Source organism: Oryzias latipes, chromosome 24 (genome assembly GCF_002234675.1).
Source record: "Oryzias latipes chromosome 24, ASM223467v1".
Classification (NCBI taxonomy): Eukaryota; Metazoa; Chordata; class Actinopteri; order Beloniformes; family Adrianichthyidae; genus Oryzias; species Oryzias latipes.
The window spans coordinates 11611446-11631705 of record NC_019882.2 but is presented as its reverse complement, the minus strand read 5'-3'; the positions used below and the strand labels follow the sequence as shown (position 1 = coordinate 11631705).

General features: G+C 39.6%; 2 protein-coding genes across 2 annotated transcripts in view; one reads left to right on the top strand and one right to left on the bottom strand.

The window, feature by feature from the left end:
• LOC101155651 (titin-like) overlaps positions 1-13518 on the top strand; it is a 73680-nt gene extending 60162 nt beyond the window's left edge. The window contains exons 8-14 of the mRNA XM_023953293.1: positions 2605-2913; positions 4387-4677; positions 6356-6490; positions 6826-6851; positions 7533-7616; positions 11720-11803; positions 13135-13518. Of these exons, the coding sequence (XP_023809061.1) occupies positions 2605-2913; positions 4387-4677; positions 6356-6490; positions 6826-6851; positions 7533-7616; positions 11720-11803; positions 13135-13182 (977 nt within the window). The 3' untranslated portion in view covers positions 13183-13518. The remainder of the gene's footprint in view (positions 1-2604; positions 2914-4386; positions 4678-6355; positions 6491-6825; positions 6852-7532; positions 7617-11719; positions 11804-13134) is intronic.
• A 916-nt stretch (positions 13519-14434) lies between these two features.
• On the bottom strand, positions 14435-20156 carry LOC101155397 (cytochrome P450 2K1). Its single transcript, XM_004083796.2, has 9 exons — positions 19950-20156; positions 17978-18140; positions 17302-17451; positions 17033-17193; positions 16773-16940; positions 15973-16114; positions 15701-15885; positions 15350-15491; positions 14435-15282 (listed from the first exon to the last, which is right to left on the bottom strand). The coding sequence occupies exons 1-9, from the start codon at positions 20154-20156 to the stop codon at positions 15095-15097; spliced, it is 1506 nt and encodes a 501-aa protein (XP_004083844.1). The 3' UTR covers positions 14435-15094.
• Between the last annotated feature and the right edge of the window lie 104 nt (positions 20157-20260).

Below are 20260 nucleotides of genomic sequence, written 5' to 3'. Positions count from 1 at the left end.
TTGATTTAGGTGACATCTGAATTCTTCTCCACCCCTACGGCTTGTTCCTACCCCTAGATTTAGCCCTCCGAGCATAGAGATGGAAAAATAGTGTCTTTAAGTTACTACCACTAGATGATGTCATGAATAGTCACCAGTACTGGAAAAAACACAAATAGACACTTTTGATTAAAAAACACCAACTTAAAAACTTAATAAAATGATTGAATGTATTCTAGCTGGACCTTAACAAGCTTCTAAATGGAGCTTGTTGAGCTGCATCAGCAAGGCCTTTCACAACATGTCATTGCTGCTGAGGTTGGACGCTAGTTTTGAATTTTGTAATCAATCCTGAGTGTTATGGGACAAAGAAGTTAAGAAGCAGACCAAAAAAAAATGATCAGCACTGAGGCGGAGGATCCAAAGGGCTGTCGACCAAGAAACAGTACAGTCTTTGGCTCTAATAACAGATCACTGCTGCTGACGTCAACCAGTAACGATTAGACGGCATCTGCAAGAGAAAAGCTTCGAACCAAAAGGCTTCTTCAAGGGCTACGTATCCATTAACCACAACATTGACTGGTTGGACTTTGCAAGCAAACACCAAACATGAGACATTTCAAAGCTGAAGAGAGTTCTCTTCTCTGATGAGAAAAACATAACCTGGATGGTCTTGATGCCTTCCAACGTCAGTGGCATTTCTACAGGTCTATGCTGCAGTTCACAACACCCACATGACAGAAAATATTTTTCAGGAGAATAACTTCACTCTTTTGGACCATCCTGCATGTTCTCCTGATTTAAACCCTATTGAGAACATTTGGGGATGGATGGTACAAATGACAAATATGGACATCAGTTCCAGACAGTGGATGCTCTTCATTAAAGCCATCTTCATCACTTGGCAAAACCTTTCAAAAGCTTTTTAGAGACACTTGCATGAAACATGCAATACAGATTTTTGAGGTGTTTAACAAGACTGGTGCAGCTTTTCATGACTGAGTGTTTTGTTTGAATGTAACAGGGTTTATTGTGCTTTGGTCCTAAACTTTTGATCAGCTAAAGAACAGCCCATTTCAGTTCAATTGTTGTTTTAACTCAACTGTCTCTTGTTCCCATTTATTTCTACATTTAAAGCTTTACTTAGAACCTCATTAAAGTCTAACCATGAAAAATAGAAATGCAATTTCTTCTTTTTTTTTTTTTTTAACTTGTCCTGTCCAACAGCTGGGCAGACAGATGAGAGCTGACGGCCTCTTGTGTTGGACATATTTTACTTTAACAAGAGGGGTTATTAATCTTCATACAAACCAGAGGTATGTCTGAATAAACCCCTTTTGTAATTGAGGTCAAACTTTATTAATTTCAATCATGTTTGAAAATCTTTGGTGTTGGACCGGACGGAAAAGGAAAGAGGGGAAGAAGAGAGAGGGATGTTAGAGAGGGGGGGGGGGGTAGGAGGGTGATAATAGGAGGGGAAGGGGGGTAAGACCATGAAGCAGCATAAAGCAACAAGTCCACTGGTTGCCAATCATTATGGTAAGGTTCAAATGTAGTACAAAAAGGGCGGGGCCTATCCACACACACACCCAAACGCTACAAACACACCCGCCAGCCGCAAAAATGTCCACCTGTCGACATGTACACAAAACAGATAGCGCCCACACGCATACTTATGCCTTAAAACCAACTACTGTGAAATCTTTCAGTCATTCAATCATGCAAACTGTTAGTGCAAAGGTGAGCTAAAACCTGTGCTCAGGTGAGTGTTTATGTTCTTCTAAAATGGATGGTGGAACGTGACAAGAAGGAGGGAGAGTGCCCAGCCATCCCCACCCCAAGACCCCCACCGCAGCAGCAGCGGCAGCCGGAATCCCCCCAACGCCACACGGGAACCGGCAGGGAACAACCGCCGCCCGGGCGACCAAGCCCGCCACCCAGGCCAGGGCCAGCAGGACCGCCGCAAGGCCCCCAGAGCCAGAGAGCAGGGAGGCACGGAGGGAAAGAGAGCGCCGCCCCAGCCCAACCAGGAGAGCAGCCCCCCCGCCGCGCCGGGAGCGCCCAACGCAGGGCCCCACCGGAGAAGGACGCCCACAGCCCCAAACGAGCACCCCACCACCACCCAGGAGTTCCGGGCATCCCCCCGCCCCTACCCCAGGTACGAGCCAGGACCCCCCAAGGGAGACCCGCTCCGCACTCCAGGCAGCCACCTGCCCGGCCCACGGTTGGTCCAGGGAGGAGCAAGGCAGGGGCCCGCCGCCCCCGCCCAGGAGGGGGGAACCCCAGGGAAAAAAGAGGGCCCACAAGGGGTGTTATAAATATGGCCCGACCAGGCTCGGCCATGTTGGAAGTTTGGCGGGGCCCAGCGCTCAGGGGCAAGGACCAGGACCCACCCCCCAGGGACACGAACACCCCCGGCTCAGGTGTAATATGAACCCCCCCACCGTGCGGAGAGAGCACCGCACGGTGCAAATACTTATGCAATTTCTTAACTGGTCTTATGATTTTAATCAAGAGTGTATTTGTGTTTACAGGTGGATATATCTTATTTAATTTTTTCAGTGATTGTGACTGTTGTGTTAAAGGTTCAACTTTTCTCTGAGTTTGTTCTTTTCTCTCCTACAGACATAAGTGGACAAACAAAACATCTCTATCAAAGAGTTGGAGATGACGTCCTTTTACCTTGTAGAACTAAATCCTCCTCTTCCTCATGTTCTGATGTTACCTGGCTGTACCAGAAAGATCCAGATGCAGCATCAATAACAGAAGTAAAGAATGGAAATGTTGTCCAGAGTTCAGCTAGAGCTTCCAGGCTGAGTGTGAGCAGTGACTGCTCTCTGCTCGTCACAAACATCACTGATGAAGATGCTGGTCGATTTCTCTGTCAGCTCAGGAACAAGAATGAGTTTGAGGTGTATCTTAATACTTTGAGCAGTGAGTATTCTGACTTGAATAATTCTGTGATTACATGAATGTCAACGTTCTGATCTGATCCAAAAAAAGCTCAAATCCTGAAGAGACTCTGACATTTGGAGTTTTTTTAATCAAAATTCTCTTATCTCAAGATTATATTATAGATGAGAAGCAATTCCTTTATTAGCGTTCAGAGTTAAAACCAACCAGTTTTCATCTCAGATGAGGAGAGAATTATTTCACAAATAAAGAGCTTCTCTGCTTTTCTTAGTGAAAATTATAGGAGTTAGACCAGAAAGGGCCTCCTATTATATCGGAGAATCAGGACCAGAAAGATATATATATATGTATATGAAGTGGCTGATATCAAGAAGTCCTACCAATGGCTAGAAAGGGCTGGCCTACAGGACAGCACTGAAGCGCTCATTCTGGCAGCCCAGGAACAAGCCCTGAGCACCAGAGCCATAGAGGCTCAGATCTACCACACCAGACAAGACCCAAGGTGAATGCTGTCCAAAGAGGCGCCTGAAACAATCCAGCACATAACTGCAGGGTGTAAGATGCTGGCAGGGAAAGAATACATGGAGCCTTACAACAATGACTCCATCATCCCCTGACTTACCATACTGAACAGTTTACTCTGAAACACTAAACTCAAGAATATTTCTGCTGTTTAGGGCTGCACGATATGAGGAAAACTCGCGATATGCGATATTAGTGATTAATATTGCGATAACGATATAATTTGCGGTATGTAAACAAATAGCAAAACAACCAAAAACATAATTTCCATTTCACTGCAACAGTTTAAAAATCATACTCGAAAGACCCTTGTCGACATAGGAGGCAAACATCAAACATAAAAGGGCTCATCTGATTGATCAACAACGTTAACGGGTCCTTCCGATTGGTTAAACGCATAAATGGATTTATTTGATTCATTAAATACTTCAAGCTGCCGTGAGTTTGTTTTAGCACATTTAAGGTAACCATTTATTGCGATTTTCGCCGTCTTTTGCGGTATGCATATTGCACAGCTTGATGTCGCGATAACGATAAATTTGCGGTATATTGTGCAGGCCTACTGCTGTTCAAACAAATGAAAACATTTTCTCTGAATAGTTTCTAAAATAGTAAGGAGCTGGTTTAGCTCGTGCTGGTTTGCGGCGCCTTCCGTCCGTGAAACCACGGTTCGACTCCGGGCTGCTCCCTGTTCCCTTCTCTACTTCTGTGCCAGTCCCAATCCCGGTTGCTTTGAGAGGGTTGCGTCAGGAAGGGCATATGGCATAAAACATTGCCAAGTTTACCATGCGACTTGTTCGCTGTGGCAACCCCTGATGGGAAAAGCTGAAAGAGAAACAACAGTTTCTAAAATTGTCAAATCTGTTCTTTCTTTGGAACATGGTGTGCAGGTAAATGTAGTCACTGTCAGGACAAAAGGTTTTCTGTAAAAACGTCTAACAGAGAAACTTTTCTGTTTTTGTTTTCCTTCAGTTTCTAAAGATCCACCAGAAGTTGATCCAAGAGGAAATGGAAGTGTCACATTACAGTGTTCACTGAATAGACATGATAAAACAATTCTCTGTAAACAGAACAGCATCATCTGGGTGGATGAGACAGGATCTCACCTGTCTGGAGAAGGTGTTGGGTTTGAGTTTAGAGGACAAAGAAACTGTGTTTCTGTTCTGACTGTGAAACATCAGAGTGGAAACAACAAAAGATTCACCTGCAAGTTTGTTGAAGATGAAGTGCAGATAGATGCTGTTTATGTTCTGGACTTTTCAGGTAAAAAAGTTTTTGTCTTTTTATTGATGAAAGAAACCTCATATTTTCCTTGTGTAATTTTTTATGGATATGACGTTTTAACATGTACTGCAGACAATTTTACTGCATAAATATTCAATGGAAAATAAGAGTCTGATTTTGAAAATCTTTCTGTTAAAAATGCAGTTTTATCAATGATCTGAGCAAACAAGACTCTTTGTCTTCCATTCTCATTCTGTCACAAAAATGCTTTAGAAAATAACAGTCTGGAAAAATGTCGACACTGCTATTTGACATTTTTTGCAAAAATCTACATTTTATGTTTTGTCTCTAAATGTATATTTTTGTATTTTAATCCCAAACTAAAAAATTTGTTCTTAAATCAATAAAAATGGACATTTGTCCTGTGCGAGGAATGCAGGTAGCTCACAAACAATGTCAAGGTTCTATAGACTGCTAGAGCCCTTACAGCAAAAACATTGATGTATGTTCTACAATATTCTATGGGCATGCTGCAAGTGACAGATCATTGCAAATACTTATGCAACATGTAAGGGTAAAGTAAGGGTGAAGTAGGTGAGAAGGTTTTTGATTGTTTGATACCCCAGATCCTGCGGATTGGGCTGGAGGGCCATCAGTGCTGTTCACGTGATTGGGTTGTGCTCTGTGCAGCCTGACTGTAAGTAAATAGAAATACAGTCAGTGTTGTTTGTTTGAGCATCCTACTTATGTATTACAAACACAACTCATGCATACCGCGTTTGTATGTGGCTAGTACTCGCTTCTTACAAAAGACTAGAGTGCTGTGTAAGTCCACCATAAGACAGCCTCAACTGTAAAACATAAATGCGTGTCACTTACATTCTCCTTACAAATACTTCATGGTGTGCTCTCTACACACACAACAGATGTACGTTCCACTTTCATGACGTCCCTTGCGGACCTTGCGCCTTTAAGATTCTGTTACTCCTGGGCCCAGACTACTCAGAATCCTACTGTACCCTCGTCAACTCCATACGGGTGTTTTCTGCAGGTCCTTTCCTAAGGTTCTGCTGTACATGCACCAAAATGTGTCTGTACTTCCCTTTCCTCTACATTTGACAGTAATGCTTTCTCTAAAAGTTTTTGTTCACTTCGTTCTCAGATTGTTAACTTTGTCTTACCATTAAGTCATATTTTTCTTTTGCTCCAGGGGTAAAAGCCTTCAGGGCTTTAGATCTGAGTCTATATGTCTTTAATGATGAAAGTCAACACTGTTTAGTCACTGCATGAATTACTAATCCATTATGGCCCAAAAGTAAATCATAATCACCATATCTATTAAGACTTAACATAATTCAATGACATTTACATTCATTCAGTTAATGAAACGTTGTTATTGTCTTTCTTTCAATGACTTATTCTGTTAACTTTAACTAGGTATAGTAAACTCATATTAGTTTTTCTTTTTAGTCAATGCCAGAGAATTTCCGAGATGTTTTAAAAACTTTACATTATGTTAAAAAAATTATCTAATTACATTTGAGTTTTTCTTTGTTACAAAGTACGTCTTAGCTCAGCTTCTCATAATTGGTAATTTTATATCAAAATAAATGTCTTACAATGGCCTGCTGTAATCAATATATTAATCGTAGTTGTACTTAACATATTAATAATAGTTAATGATTAATACAAGTTTAAATATCATTATTTGTCACAGAATCTCCCCAGAGCATCACAGTCATCATCATTGGAGCTGTGGTCGGTGTGGTTTTGGTACTGCTGGTCGTCTTCAGCATTCTTCTCTTCAGAAGCAGGAGAGCCAAAGTCACAGAGGATCAGAAAAGAGGAACAAGTACAGTTTTCTTTTACCAGCAGTGATGAGGTTCTGATGAAGAAAGCAGAACACTCAAAATAGTTGAAATGATGGCAACATTTAACCACAGGCTGTGAACTTCCTCTTCCTTCTGAAACTAGTCATCGCCCTATTGGTTTGCTGGTTTGTTACGTTACATGATAAAGTGAAGCGCGATTTTTCTGTTTTTTTTTCTTCCTGACTTGAGATCTGAATCTTTTGTATTTTCATGAAGTTGCAACTCCCCCAACAAATGACAACTTAGCTTCCCAGAACAGGAAATCATTTTTGAAGTTATCTGGTTCCTAAAATCTACTTTTTTTTTTACATTTCAGACTTTCAAAAGCAGACACTTCAAAATGTGAGTATCATTAGAAAGAAAGTCTATTAGGAAAAGAAATGAAGGTATTGTTCTAATAATAATGTGGTTGTCAAAGTGTACTTTAAATAATGTACTTACTGATTTACTGTTGCAACCATGACTTGTATTCCAGACTTTTAAAAGAGGTCATGGACTGAGTCACTTTATTTTAAAAATACTATTTCTATCATCTGACTCTCATGACAGCAGAGAGTCACCTTAATTTATCCTTCTGTTGTGGTTTGGGTTCTGTTTGTTTTGTATTCAACTTCCTGTCTTATTTTGAAAATTCTCCCTGCCTGTCTGAGTTTGAGTCTTACTTCCCTTTTCCCGATCTGCCCTGATTGTTTACACCTGTGTCTTGTCAGTCCTGTGTGTTTATATGTCTTGTCACTGCCTTCCTCTTGTGGCTGGTCCATACTGTCTGTTACCCTGTTTCTCTGTGTAACCCGTCAGTTGGTTGTCTAGTTTCCCTACTTGGCAGCGCCTTTTGTTATATTAAAAATCTCTTGTTTTTTGGAACACCCTGCCTCCTGTCTCTGCATTTGGGTCCTGCACCATCTCCGCAACACAACACTTTGAAAATATTAAGAATTAAAAAAGCTTCCTCTGCGTCTAATCATACATTTATGACTCCACAGTGTTTTCTAAATGATGATTATCCTCTGTGTTTGTGTTCAGACTGAGCCGCAAAGTGAGCAGGAGACTGAACTGACGTATGCTGCTGTTGACCATTCCAAACCAAAGGCTTCCTCTAAGATTACAGTAAGTCACTTTGGCTGCCTTTACACTGCAGGTGTAGATGCTCATATCCGATTTTCTGACTTTATCCGATTTGTTTGACGACCCGCTTACATCATCTTTTAAAAGTGACCCGTATCTGATGTTTGCATTTACACTATACAATGCTGAAACTATCAAACGTAGACATTCTGAGGACTACGTAGCAGTATTTCCGCCCTCCGCGGACCTTTTTCGGACTTTTGTGACTGCGGTTGTCATGGAGGCAAGGTGGCGACGGAAGGAGGCGTTGCCTTGGGCGCTTCTGAGGGGATGCACGGGGATGTAAAAAGGACGGGCTGGTCGGCCGTCTTATGTGCTCTCTCTGAGTTTTGAATGAGGAAGTGTTTGCAGACGTGCTGTCCGAACAGTTTGATCCAAGTGTTGAACCTTTCATGCGCGATGACTTCTCTTTTCCGAACGTGGTCAGAAACGCACGGGAGATTTCCTCGGGGTTCTCTTTTCCGTTCTGAACCCTCAGCCTCACCCAAAGACTCCAAAACCTTTGGGGGAGACACCTTATTTTTAATTTACGGTTCTCCGACATTCCCCCGTTCTGCGCTCTCTCCCACAGGAGAGAGGGGGGCTCTCTCCTTACACACGCACGCACGCACGCACACACACACACACACAAAAGCACGCGTGCGCGCGCTCACACACACACATTGTCCCCATCATACACGCCCCCAAAGAAATAAAGGCTTCTAGCCTGCTGTTCCAGAGCATCGGTGTCCCGCTTCATTAGTTACCGTTTGCGTCCGGACCGGACATAACAGCGGTTTCCAACTACGGTCTGAAGCCTGAAGCTGAAAGGTAACACGCTGACAGCAAAATCAGCGCACAAAAAGCACCTTAATAAGTCATGTGATCTCAGTTGGTGGTCTCCTGAGTTGCCGTCACTGACGTACGACTCGCATTTACTGGGGAATATCCGATTTGTCTGCTTACATGGCACACGCAAATGCACGTATCCGATTCGTTTCCGATTTATTTCCACATATGAGAGAGGCCTGTATCTGATCTGAGAAAAACGGAATCCATGCGCTTTTGTCCTGCTTACACGTTCACCGATCATATCCGATCTGTGCCACATGAGAGGAAAAAATCGGAATTGGGTCACTTGAACAATGCAGTGTAAAGGCGGCCTTTGTCTGCTGTGGTCCTGATGGTGATAGAACTGCTGGGTTGATTCACATGAACCTAAACACAAAGAAACAATCTGATTTATGGAATAATGTGGAAATCAATTATTTCAACTTAAAATATATTTACTTAATGCTAAACACAAAAAATATATATATCTGAAGTTAAAAAAAAATGTTTTGGGGTTTTCCGAGACTAATGTGAAAAAAAACTTCAAGACAACTTAATAAAAAGGTTAATATCTGAGCTAGTTATTCATATAGTGATGAGTTTTCTTAAAAGTTATTTTAAGTATATTAAAAAACGTAACGTTGTGAAAGTTAATTTTGTTTAGACTTTAAAAATAAAATTTGTATATTCCACATAGTTTAAAGTATTTAAAGTCAGAATTTCTTGTAATATTGATTCATATGATTTGCAGGTACGTTAGTCCAAAGTTTAAAGTCTCAGAAAAATTAAAATGTAGCAATAAATACGACGTTGAACATTCATTTTGTTGCTCTACCGGTATCTTAAAACTCCTGCAAAGGTGCATTTCTCCTTTCAACACAAGGACAACGAGCCACAAAAAGTCTTTGCTAAACAAGCTGGTTGTTCAGAGTGCTGGATCCAAACAGGTTAACAGAAAGATGAGTGGAAGCAGGAAATGTGATTGCAGTCAATACTAAAATCTACCAGGAAATTCTAGAGCTCTTCATGCTGCCCTTTGCTACCAAACTGCATGGAGATGCCAAAAGCTGCTTCAATGATCATGGTGTTGTTGTACTGAGTTGGTCAACAGACGTACATGATCTGAACCAGATAGAAAGGATGGGAGTTTTTCTTCAAGTGGAAGATGAGACATGAGTTCCTTTAATTGAGATCACTTAAAGGCAGCTGTCTAAAAAAACCTGGGCTTTCATTTTGCAGTCATTTGCAATAATTTGTGTAAAAGGAGGCCCAACTCTGTATCTTTCTGATTTCATCTTCAAATTTTCTGAGATGCTACATCATCATCATTACAAGAAATAAAAGCTTGGAAGATTTTAAGTAGATCATCTACATCAAAAGTTTGAGCCGGTTTAGCTCGTGCTGGTTTGCGGCGCCTTCCGTCCGTGAAACCACGGTTCGACTCCGGGCTGCTCCCTGTTCCCTTCTCTACTTCTGTGCCGGTCCCAAGCCCGGTTGCTTTGAGAGGGTTGCGTCAGGAAGGGCATATGGCATAAAACATTGCCAAGTTTACCATGCGACTTGTTCGCTGTGGCGACCCCTGATGGGAAAAGCCGAAAGGGAAACAACATCTACATCAAAAGTTTATCTAGTTTTTAAATAGTTGAAAAAATCCAGAACTTTTTCCCTTTATTTACATTTCTTATATACACCTTGTTAAACTACTTTAGTATTTCAAAAGGGTTTGTTGATGTTTTTGGTCCAACCTATTTAGCAATAACAAATAACCTTTTCTTTTTATGAAAATGGTTCATTCCATTCATCTGTTTATTATGCTTGAAACCAGATATTTACAGATTAATGACATTTAGTGGTTCTTGAAATTAAAGATGTAGATAACTTTAAATTTGCAGCATTCATGTATAAAATGGGTATCTGGATGTCATTTGAAATTATGAAATCATGAGGTCAATTATGAAATAAGGAAGAAAAAAACTTAAGATATGCTATATGCTTTTTGATAGACTGGGTTGATTTGAAGAGTTTGAAAATTAAACAGATTCAAGAAATGTTTTCAATTTTTTTGTTGTGACTAATTGATTTTTTTTTTGAGTCTTACTTCCCTTGTCCCATTCTGCCCTGATTGTTTACACCTGTCTTGTCAGTCTTGTGTTTATATTTCTTGTCACTGCCTTCCTCTTGCGGCTGGTCCATACTGTCTGCTACCCTGTTTCTCTGTGTAACCCGTCAGTTGGTTGTCTAGTAGGGATGGGAATAGAAGCCCCATGAAGCCTCATTGGGGTTCTTGTAATTGTGCCGGAAAAATTAACCACCCATTCAGGGCTTCGAAACCACACAGAACAGCGGCACCTGGTGGCGGACTGGACATATATCGACATATGTTTCAACAAAGCTCCTTGTAACACTTCAATGTGGAAATGATGATGAAAAAACGTAAAACAGAACAATGTTGTTAATGATGATAAAAAAACATAAGAACAACACAACATGTGACGTTTTCTGTGAGAAGTGCTTGACACAGCAAAACACATATCACATGAAGAAAAAAATAAACGCAAAAAATAAACAAATAGGGCCAGGCTCGAACCTAGGAACTCTAGAACTAATTACCACTGCTTATTCCACTGAGCTATCTTTTCTGACAAGCCACTAACATGCCATTGTAGATTCATCGCAGTGTTTTTTTCAATATACAACATTCTTAGTGTATTGTTTTATAATGAAAACCGAGTTGAACTGATCCTGAGCCACAGAACGTTTATTACTAGGAATCATGGTAAAGTGCAATGAACTGACGCTGATTCCAATTCAAGCAAAACAATAGAACTGGTATGGAAACTTTCAGGATTCATTTCGCATTTCTAGAGAATAGCGCGCCCAACTGTTCAAAAAACAAGTGACATCTGAACCGTGGTTCGACCAAACGAAGCATTTGGCGCGTCATACGTCATCAACCACGTGATCTGCCCTGGTTGACACACGCCCCGAAACATTGTGTCGAAACACTGTTTCATGAAGGTGAACCGCGCGCCGAAGAGCCGTGTCAAACGGGCCATCCCTATTGTCTAGTTTCCCAGCTTGGCAGCGCCTTTTGTTATATTAAAAATCTCTTGTTTTTTGGAACACCCTGCCTCCTGTCTCTGTGTTTGGGTCCTGCACCATCCCCACAACACAACACTTTGAAAATATTCAGAATTAGAAAAGCTTCCTCTCTGTCTAATCACACATTTGTGAATCCAGTGTTCTAATTGATTATCTTCTGTGTTTGTGTTCAGACTGAGCCGCAGAGTGAGCAGGAGAGTGAACTGACGTATGCTGCTGTTAACCATTCCAAACCAAAGGCTTCCTCTAAGATTACAGTAAGTCACTCTGTCTGCTGTGGTCCTGATGGTGATAGAACTGCTGGGTTGATTCACATGAACCTAAACGCAAGAAGCAATAATCTGATTTATGGAATAATGTGGAAATCAATTATTTCAACTTAAAAAAATATGCATTAAAAAAGATATATGTAAAATATTGATGAATGCTCAACAAAAAATAATGAAAAATATAAAAAATCAAAAGTTAAAAAAAACTTGTTTTGGGGTTTTCAGAGACTAATGTGAAAAAAACTTCAAGACTTCGGAGTAAAATGTTAATTTAAAAAAAGTTAGTTACTCATATAGTGATGAGTATTTTTCACAATTTTATTTTAAGTATAATAAAAAACGGAATGTTGTGAAAAAGTTCAAAAGTGCATTTTGTTTAGATTTTAAAAGTAGCATTTGTATATTCCACTTAGTCTAGAGCATTTCAAGCCTGTCTTGTAATATTGATTCATACGATTTGCAGGTATGTTAGTCCAAAGTATAAGTCTCAAAAAATTAAATTATTGCAATAGATTCAATGTTAAACTCTCATTTTGTTGCTCCATCTGTATCTTAAAACACTTGAAAAGATGCTCTGACCCTTTGAACACAAGGAGAACAAACCACAAAAAGTCTTTGCGAAACAAGCTGGTTGTTCAGAGTGCTGGATCCAAGCAGGTTAACAGAAAGATGAGTGGAAGCAGGAAATGTGATTGCAGTCAATACTAAAATCTACCAGGAAACTCTAGAGCTCTTCATGCTGCCCTTTGCTACCAAACTGCATGGAGATACCAAAAGCTGCTTCAATGATCATGGTGTTGTTGTACTGAGTTGGTCAACAGACGTACATGATCTGAACAAGATAGACAGCATTTGAGTTTTGTTTCAAGTGAAAGATGAGACATTAGTTCCTTTAATTCAGATCACCTAAAGACAGCTGTCTAAAAAACCTGGGCTTTCATTTTACCTCTAAGCTACCACTGGCTGATCGCCTCTGTCAAAATGCATTCATGCAATAATTTGTGCAAAAGGAGGCCCAACCAAGTATTGACAAAAGAGAAATGCACATTTTAAGAAACCCTGACATTCCTGATACAATAACTCTTTCTGATTTCCTCTTCAAATTTTCTGAGATGCTACATCATCATCATTACAAGAAAGGGAAAGAAAGATATGTTATATGCTTTTTGATAGACTAGATTAAAAAGTAAACAGATTCAAGAAATGTTTTCAATTTTTTTTTGTGACCCTCATTGAAAAAGCATGAATTCTTTCACTGTACTTTGCAGTAAATGAATCATCTGTGGAGGATGAAAACTGTTTTGTTTGTGTGTTTCCAGATAAAGGAAGAAGGTGAGGTGACCTACTCTGCCATTAAAAGAAAGTGAGAAGAAACAGTGATGTCCGAGGTCTCCACAGCTGCCTCCTTTCAGCAGTGACTTCAGTACGGCTGATGATAATGATGACGACGGAACATTTTTGTACAGTTTTATTTTTACTTTGTGCTTAAAATAAGATAAAGATAGAAAAACCTTAATTTTTAGTTGATCTTGCATATTTTTTTAAATATTTTTTTAGTTGAAGTTTGTTCTTTATCATGTTGTCATATCAGTTTTCTAATATCAAAGCATTTAAAGAATGAGATCTTAAAGACATACATTTTACGAAAATGTTTCCAATTCACTTAACAGTGTTGAATCATCATAAAATTTGGAATTATGTCATCTTCGTCTGGTCATGTCTTTAACTCTTGCTAAGTGGATGTGGAAATCAAACTGATCACATATATATACATCTTAAGCTTTTACTACACATATGTTTATTTTATTTTTTTTTATTTTTATTTTTTAACTTGTCCTGTCCAACAGCTAGGCAGACAGATGAGAGCTGAGGGCCTCTTGTGTTGGACATATTTTACTTTAACAATAGGGGTTATTAATCTTCAGACAAACCAGAGGTATGTCTGAATAAACCCCTTTTGTAATTGAGGCCAAACTTTATTAATTTCAACCCTGTTTGAAAATCTTGGGTGTTGGACCGGACGGAAAAGGAAAGAGGGGAAGAAGAGAGAGGGACGTTAGAGAGAGAGGGGGGTAGGAGGGTGATAATAGGAGGGGAGGGGGGATAATACAATGAAGCAGCATAAAGCAACAAGTTTACTGGTTGTTTATCGTTACGGTAAGGTTCAAATGTAGTACAAAAAGGGCGGGGCCTGTCCACACACTCAAATTTTATCAACACATCTGTTAGCTGCAAAAATGTCGACATGTACACAAAACAGATGGTGTTCACACGCATACTTACCACACATATATGTTTAGATAGGGAATTTAAAATTCATGACATAAATTTATTTTAAACAGCATTAAAAACAAACCTTTCAGAAGAGCGAGACAAAACACCCGCCTGGCATAATTACGTAGATAATGCACAATTATACCTAAAAGAAGGAAATAAGACTCATTAACCATCTTGAGGAGGTGAAAAAAGTCAGACAACCCACTCAGCTGCAAGCAGTACTGCCCCCTTGTGGTCTGATAAGAACATCACAACCTACAGCTTTATAAAGTCTGTGGCTCGGACTGTCCTGGCCAAGTCCAACTGAGTTTATAAATGCAAAGGATTCTACTAATGCATATGTATGTATATATAAAATTTATTAATGGTATATGTTGTTTGAAAGACACAAAAACAATGATAAATACAAATCAGTCTGCAAAGTAAAAACATGATTTTAGTGTCTTATTTTAAATGTTATTTAAATGCCAAATACTACTTTAAATTAAAAAGAAATCAGATTTAAATGGATGGCAATTTACTCTTTTGATGTTTTCATTCTAAGTATTATGTATATATAATACATGTAAATAAATTTTGTCCTCATTGCTTGTTTACATACAAACTATATCAGATTTACTTCTGTAAATATATCTTCAGTTAATAAACATTTTATAGGAGAAAATCTTGTGGAGATTTTCTTTGGCAAATATTCCCTAAAGCTTAACATCGTTCATAATTTCAGTTCCTTTGCTTGCTGGCTGCTGAAGAATAATTCACAGCTATTTCCACTGGTTCCTGAAGAAACCACTTTTAAAAGCTGGTCTGGTTCCACCAACTTTCATTTTTAAACCTGTTTCTTAACAGAAGTTATGGAATTGAACTTCATTCAACAGTTGAGTTTCATGTGTGGCGGCAGACGTCCCAAAGCCTTTGGTAGCATCATGGGGCCGTTTTCTATTCTTCTGAGGTGGATTTCAGCTTGAACAAGGTTTAAAACTTGTTTCATGTCAACAACCTGCATCACTTTAGTGAAACCAAACACAGTTTATGTGGTTGAGGACTGAGAGTGCCTCCCGGGCGTGGAGTCAGGTCCAGTTCTTCCTCTGAAACTCCAAGAGGAGGAGCTATACGAAAGTGTTGGAGGAGGGTGGAGAAGAACAGAAAGAGCTCCATCCTGGCCAGACTCTCTCCAAGACACAGCCTCCGCCCTACAAGATACTGATCTTCAGCTTTTGCTCGTAAGACTCAAGGGCTTGAAACAAATGCGGCACAAACCTGCTGAAAAGGGCATGAAGGCGTCACGCTTGAGGAACTTTCCATCTTTGCTAAGGAAGTGGGCGGGATAGAAGATGTTTGGCTTCTCCCACTCATTCTCATCATAAAGGACAGACGTCAAGACTGGAATCACTGTTGTGCCCTATGGAGAAAAAACAATTATAGGAGGTAGCATGAATTGCCCTGTGATGGACTAATTGATCATCCAATAGTAGACCCATTTACTACACTGCACTACTGTAGACAAGAGAGGATAGAAAATAGATGGATGGCCACTTTATGGAACACAATTTACCCTATTTAACATGATTTACACTTTTTTTTTTAACGCAGCAGAAGTACGAGACAAACCTTCTCAATGAAAAACCCCTTGAAGGTGACGTCTTGGCTGGTTCTGTGTAAAAGGGACAATGGGATGATGTTGGCCTTTCTCTGCGTTTCGTGGATGACGGCATCTGTGAACGGCAGCCTCTGTCTGTCCTCGACCGTCACCTGACGGCCTTCCATCACTCTGCTCAGCTCCTCCTGAACCTGGTCTGGAATGTTTACCAGAAAAAGGAGGAAACAGGAACAACTTCAGCATCATGATCATGAAGATTATAAACTTGCGTAGTTCTTCTCACCTTGTATTTTTGGATACTTCGCCATAAAGAGAAGAGCCCATCTCAGTGTGGCTGCTGTTGTTTCAGTACCGGCAGTAAACAGGTTCATAATAGTTACCAAAATGTTTGCATCATGAAAGTGGCTGTTCGGAAAACCATCTTCCTGCAGATGAAGATCCGGTGCAAAATGTGAATGATACGTCACCACAGAAACATGTAGAATGAGTGAAGTCTGTCTTATTATTTGTTTTTTACTAGCCTTCTGGAATCAAGCTATTTTTAATATCTGTGTACCAGTTTCTTTCAAATTGAATGATCAATCTTTATGGCAAATAGCTTACACTTTCACATCCAATTTACAATTTTTTGGCTTCCCTGACTAGCTATTGTCATGACAGTTGTTTACAGGGTACATTTCTTAGTTTATAGCTGTTTTAATTGTCATTCAGTTTCAACATAACAGACAAATGTAGGTTTCAACTCCAGAACCTGACAAGCTATTTTTCAATTACTTAGATTAATTAGAATTCAGGGGTGCCCCAAACCAGGCCTGGAGGCCCAGTGTCCTACATGTTTTCCAACCAACTTTCCATTGAAGCTCCTTATTGGCAAAACACATCTGATCCAGGTAATCAGCAGCAGAAATCAGGATTTCTGTGAAATCAGCAGGAGGCCGGCCCTCGAGGCTTGCATTTGGGCACCCATGATTTCTTTTAAAAGAATTATCAATTTAAACCATTTAAAAAATGTGCTTTATTAAAGTTTTATTCCTGTTTCCATTATCCACCATTGTGTCCTGTCGGACAGCTAACATGGATTACCTCTTGCTGGCGCAGCTGAAAGGCATCTGCAATAGACTTGCATGTGTGCGGAGTGAAGGTCTCCTTGAGCAGCTTCAAGTGATAATTTTTATTGGCGGTGAATATTTGGTTAATTTGTTTACTTGCAGACAGGAACAGTCTGCCAATCCTTGGAAACAGGTTGTGCAACTGTAATAAATAAGAAAAAGACCAAAATAGGTTGAAGTACTGACTCACCCCAAATTGCAGCTGTGATTTTCTTTTAAGCAGGAACATCATACCTGGACACCCGGAGAGCCAAGAAGTTGGATTCCTTTCATTGTTCGGCTCAAAATGGTTCTAAAATCTGGGTCATCATATTCAAACCTGGTGCCGTAGACCATGGAGCAGATCACGTTACAGACAGCGGAGTTTATGATCAAGGTTGGATCAAAAGCTTCACCTGTTATTACAAAAAGAAAGAAACATCTAAACACTTAACAGTTTAGAAGCACAGAACAGAGCTGATTAATCCTGGTCCCAAAGACCCATCTATCGCATACTTGCTTACCTTGGAACTTTCTGATTTCCTTCAAAAGAGAATGACATTCCGGGATGATCTTGTCCTCACATGCTCTTTTGCCCATTCCGAAATCCCGGAGAGTTGACAAAGCAAAGCGTCTCATTTCTCTCCAGGAGGCTCCGTTTGCCCAAACAACACCTGGTAATATCCACAAAACACTCAACGTGAACTGGCTTTGGTTACCGCTACTGATGGCATTTCACAGAAAAGGTCAAATGTCTGGGTTTTTTCTAGGTCACAGAACTATGTGAACACAAATGCTATCCCTTATAACAACAAATGTGAAATACAGTAGTAGTTAGTAAAAAAATAATAAAAGGTGGTTGAAAACATGATAAATGGTAAATACCACGATCAATTAGCAAATCTATAACTGAAAACAAAAATTTGGTTTTGGCTTCAGTCAAAGTCAAACTCAAATTTTCTTAAACTTTTTCGGAAGATGTACAAGGATAAATACCTAAAACAGTTATAAAGACCTAAAGCCGCATTGTCATTTCGTTATGTCATCTATTGTTAGTCTGAGTTTGCGTTTAATGACACAAACTATCTTATCTTAAACTCCACTTGAGACATTTTGTCTTTTAAGTTTTAAAACCTTTAGAAACCTCATGTCTTCTTTTCCTTAAAGTACATAATCGCTTTGATTAGAAAATGTTCTCACCACAATCTAAATGCGCTTCCTTCGCCACCGTTGGTGCTTCCCGTTCCCCAAACTCTTCGGCGTAGTTAACCAGGGCCTCCTTCATCGTCTTGTAGCCCGTTAGGACCACCGTTTTTTTGGGGCCCATGTAAACCGTGAACACAGACCCATATTTCTTGGCAAACTAAGGAAACATTGATGTTTGTTATATACAAACAAAAATACATTTGAAATCTGTAAGAAGAATTCAAATGTTAGATGTGGTAAATGGTCAATCAATTCCATTTAATTTACAAAGAAACATTTAAAGGTTTTCTTTTATATAAAGAACTCTGGAGTCATCAAACCACATTCTGGGAAAATTCATTTTGTACCATTTGGATGACCTTTTGTTTATGTTTATTAACTAACAGGATCTACAGTGTTCCCTCACTATAACATGGTTCACATTTTGTGGTCTCACTTTTTTACACCTTTCGTATGGTGCAATTTAGCACATTTTTTTTTTTTTTTGTACAGCTCATTGTGTTCTACACAGTGATTGGCATCCTGCATACAAGTCAATTTGCCAAATTGACATGGTTCTTTGCCCTTGATCAGATATTTGTTTTCATTCTGTCATACTGGAGTCATTTTTCTATGAAGGTTTAAACTTTGAGAGTTTGAACAAAAGAGAAAAGTGAGGGGTTTTACAGCCTAAAAATTTCTATATTGTGTAAAAAAAAAAAAAAAGTTAACTAACTTTCAGATTTTGTCTCTCAGATTATAATAGAATGTGAAAGACTTATAATAAAAGGTTTGTCATGCAGATCAATGCAGCAATATTGAAGATATTATAAACATAAGATAACTTATGATAAAATAAGATTAAGACAGGATAGACAGACAGATAGAAGCTGACCCTGCTTGTGGCAGATGGTGGGATTCGATGTTTAAAGAAAGGATACAAGATAGCCAAGCAACACCTGACAGTCTTATTCCAGTCCACCTGTGTCAGATTGCATCTCCACCCACTGGTGCGGAAAATTTTGAAACTTAGGGCCACTTAGGGCATCGTGGCCTCATCAAGGGTGAGCCTGATTGGATAATAGTTTTTGGCTGCAACAGACGTTGTTTTTCATCCGCCAGTAGGGTCAATGTCTGAACGGGGAATTTTACAGGATGCTCCAGCAAGATAAAGGCCAGATGGGAGCATTCATGTAAAGAACAAGTCAATTTTGAAAGTAAAAATGACTTGTACCCCCTTTGGACATCTGATCACTTGTTCGAATGTGTAGTTTTTACTCAAATTTCATTTTTTTTGTGCCAAGGATATGGATTTTAGTCCCTCAGGTGAATGTGTACTGCAGAATCTGGTCCAGGACCAACTTCAGTTGACTGAATTCTAATGTTACACCTTCACCTGATGGGTAAAAACCATATGTGTAGAGACGTTGGAGGCTGTATCTTATCTGGAGAGAAAGGATGACTTGAACAAGGTTTAAAGAAGCACTTTTTTGTCAGAAAAGGCGGACTACGGTACAGCCTTCAATCCATCTCCAACTGTCTTTAAAAACCCAACAAACTGGTTTTCCTCCAGAAGAGCAGACACAGCTGTGGATCTTTAACAACTGTTGGGACTGTTATACTGTTAGACTGTTATAACCATGGACAGATGGGTCCTCTATCAACCAGCTTCTTCTTACAAGCAAATATTTTCAGAGTTGAGAATGAATCATAAAAAAGAAGGTGAATAAAAAAAAAATTTTCAAATTACATCCACAAAATTTTTTTTAAACAATGCGTCACCCTTTAAAATGTTATGTGATGTACACTTGTCCAGCCAAATGAGTGTTGGTCCATTCAATTTATTGGAATTGGTGAAGGACATAAAATCATAAAAGTGATCTTTTTTTAGAGTTAAACAACACAAACTCAATAAGTTGCATATTGGAATATTACTAGAAACCATCAATATCTCACAATTGTGTTGAAACACGGACATCAGCTTCACCTTCATGAATGTTTGATCAGGTCTTTTCAGGTCCAGCTGATGCAGGTTGCCAAGAATGGGAATTGGTGTTGGTCCTGGTGGTTCCTTTCTGTGTTTTTGGGAACTGGTCCTGTGGGGACAAAAAAGAAATACTAAAAGTAGGAGCACCCCGGCCCCCAACAGGGATGAAGGACTAAGGGAGGGGAGAAGCGTATCCCAAACCCCCATGACTGCAGAAACAAATATGCTTGTTGGGGTATTTTTCCTCAGGATAAGTGTAGGATCACTCAAAGCAAAGTCCACCATAAGGGAGGAGTTTAGACATGTAAAAT

What these genes read in the sequence shown, in the direction of transcription:
- LOC101155397 (XM_004083796.2), bottom strand. Translation starts at nt 20,156, where the DNA reads ATGGGGGTTTGGGATACGCTTCTCCCCTCCCTTAGTCCTTCATCCCTG. An exon ending in CTGATCAAACATTCATGAAG is followed by an intron (nt 18,141 to 19,949) that starts GTGAAGCTGATG and finishes ATGTTTCCTTAG; the next exon opens with TTTGCCAAGAAATATGGGTC. An exon ending in GGAAATCAGAAAGTTCCAAG is followed by an intron (nt 17,194 to 17,301) that starts GTAAGCAAGTAT and finishes TTGTAATAACAG; the next exon opens with GTGAAGCTTTTGATCCAACC.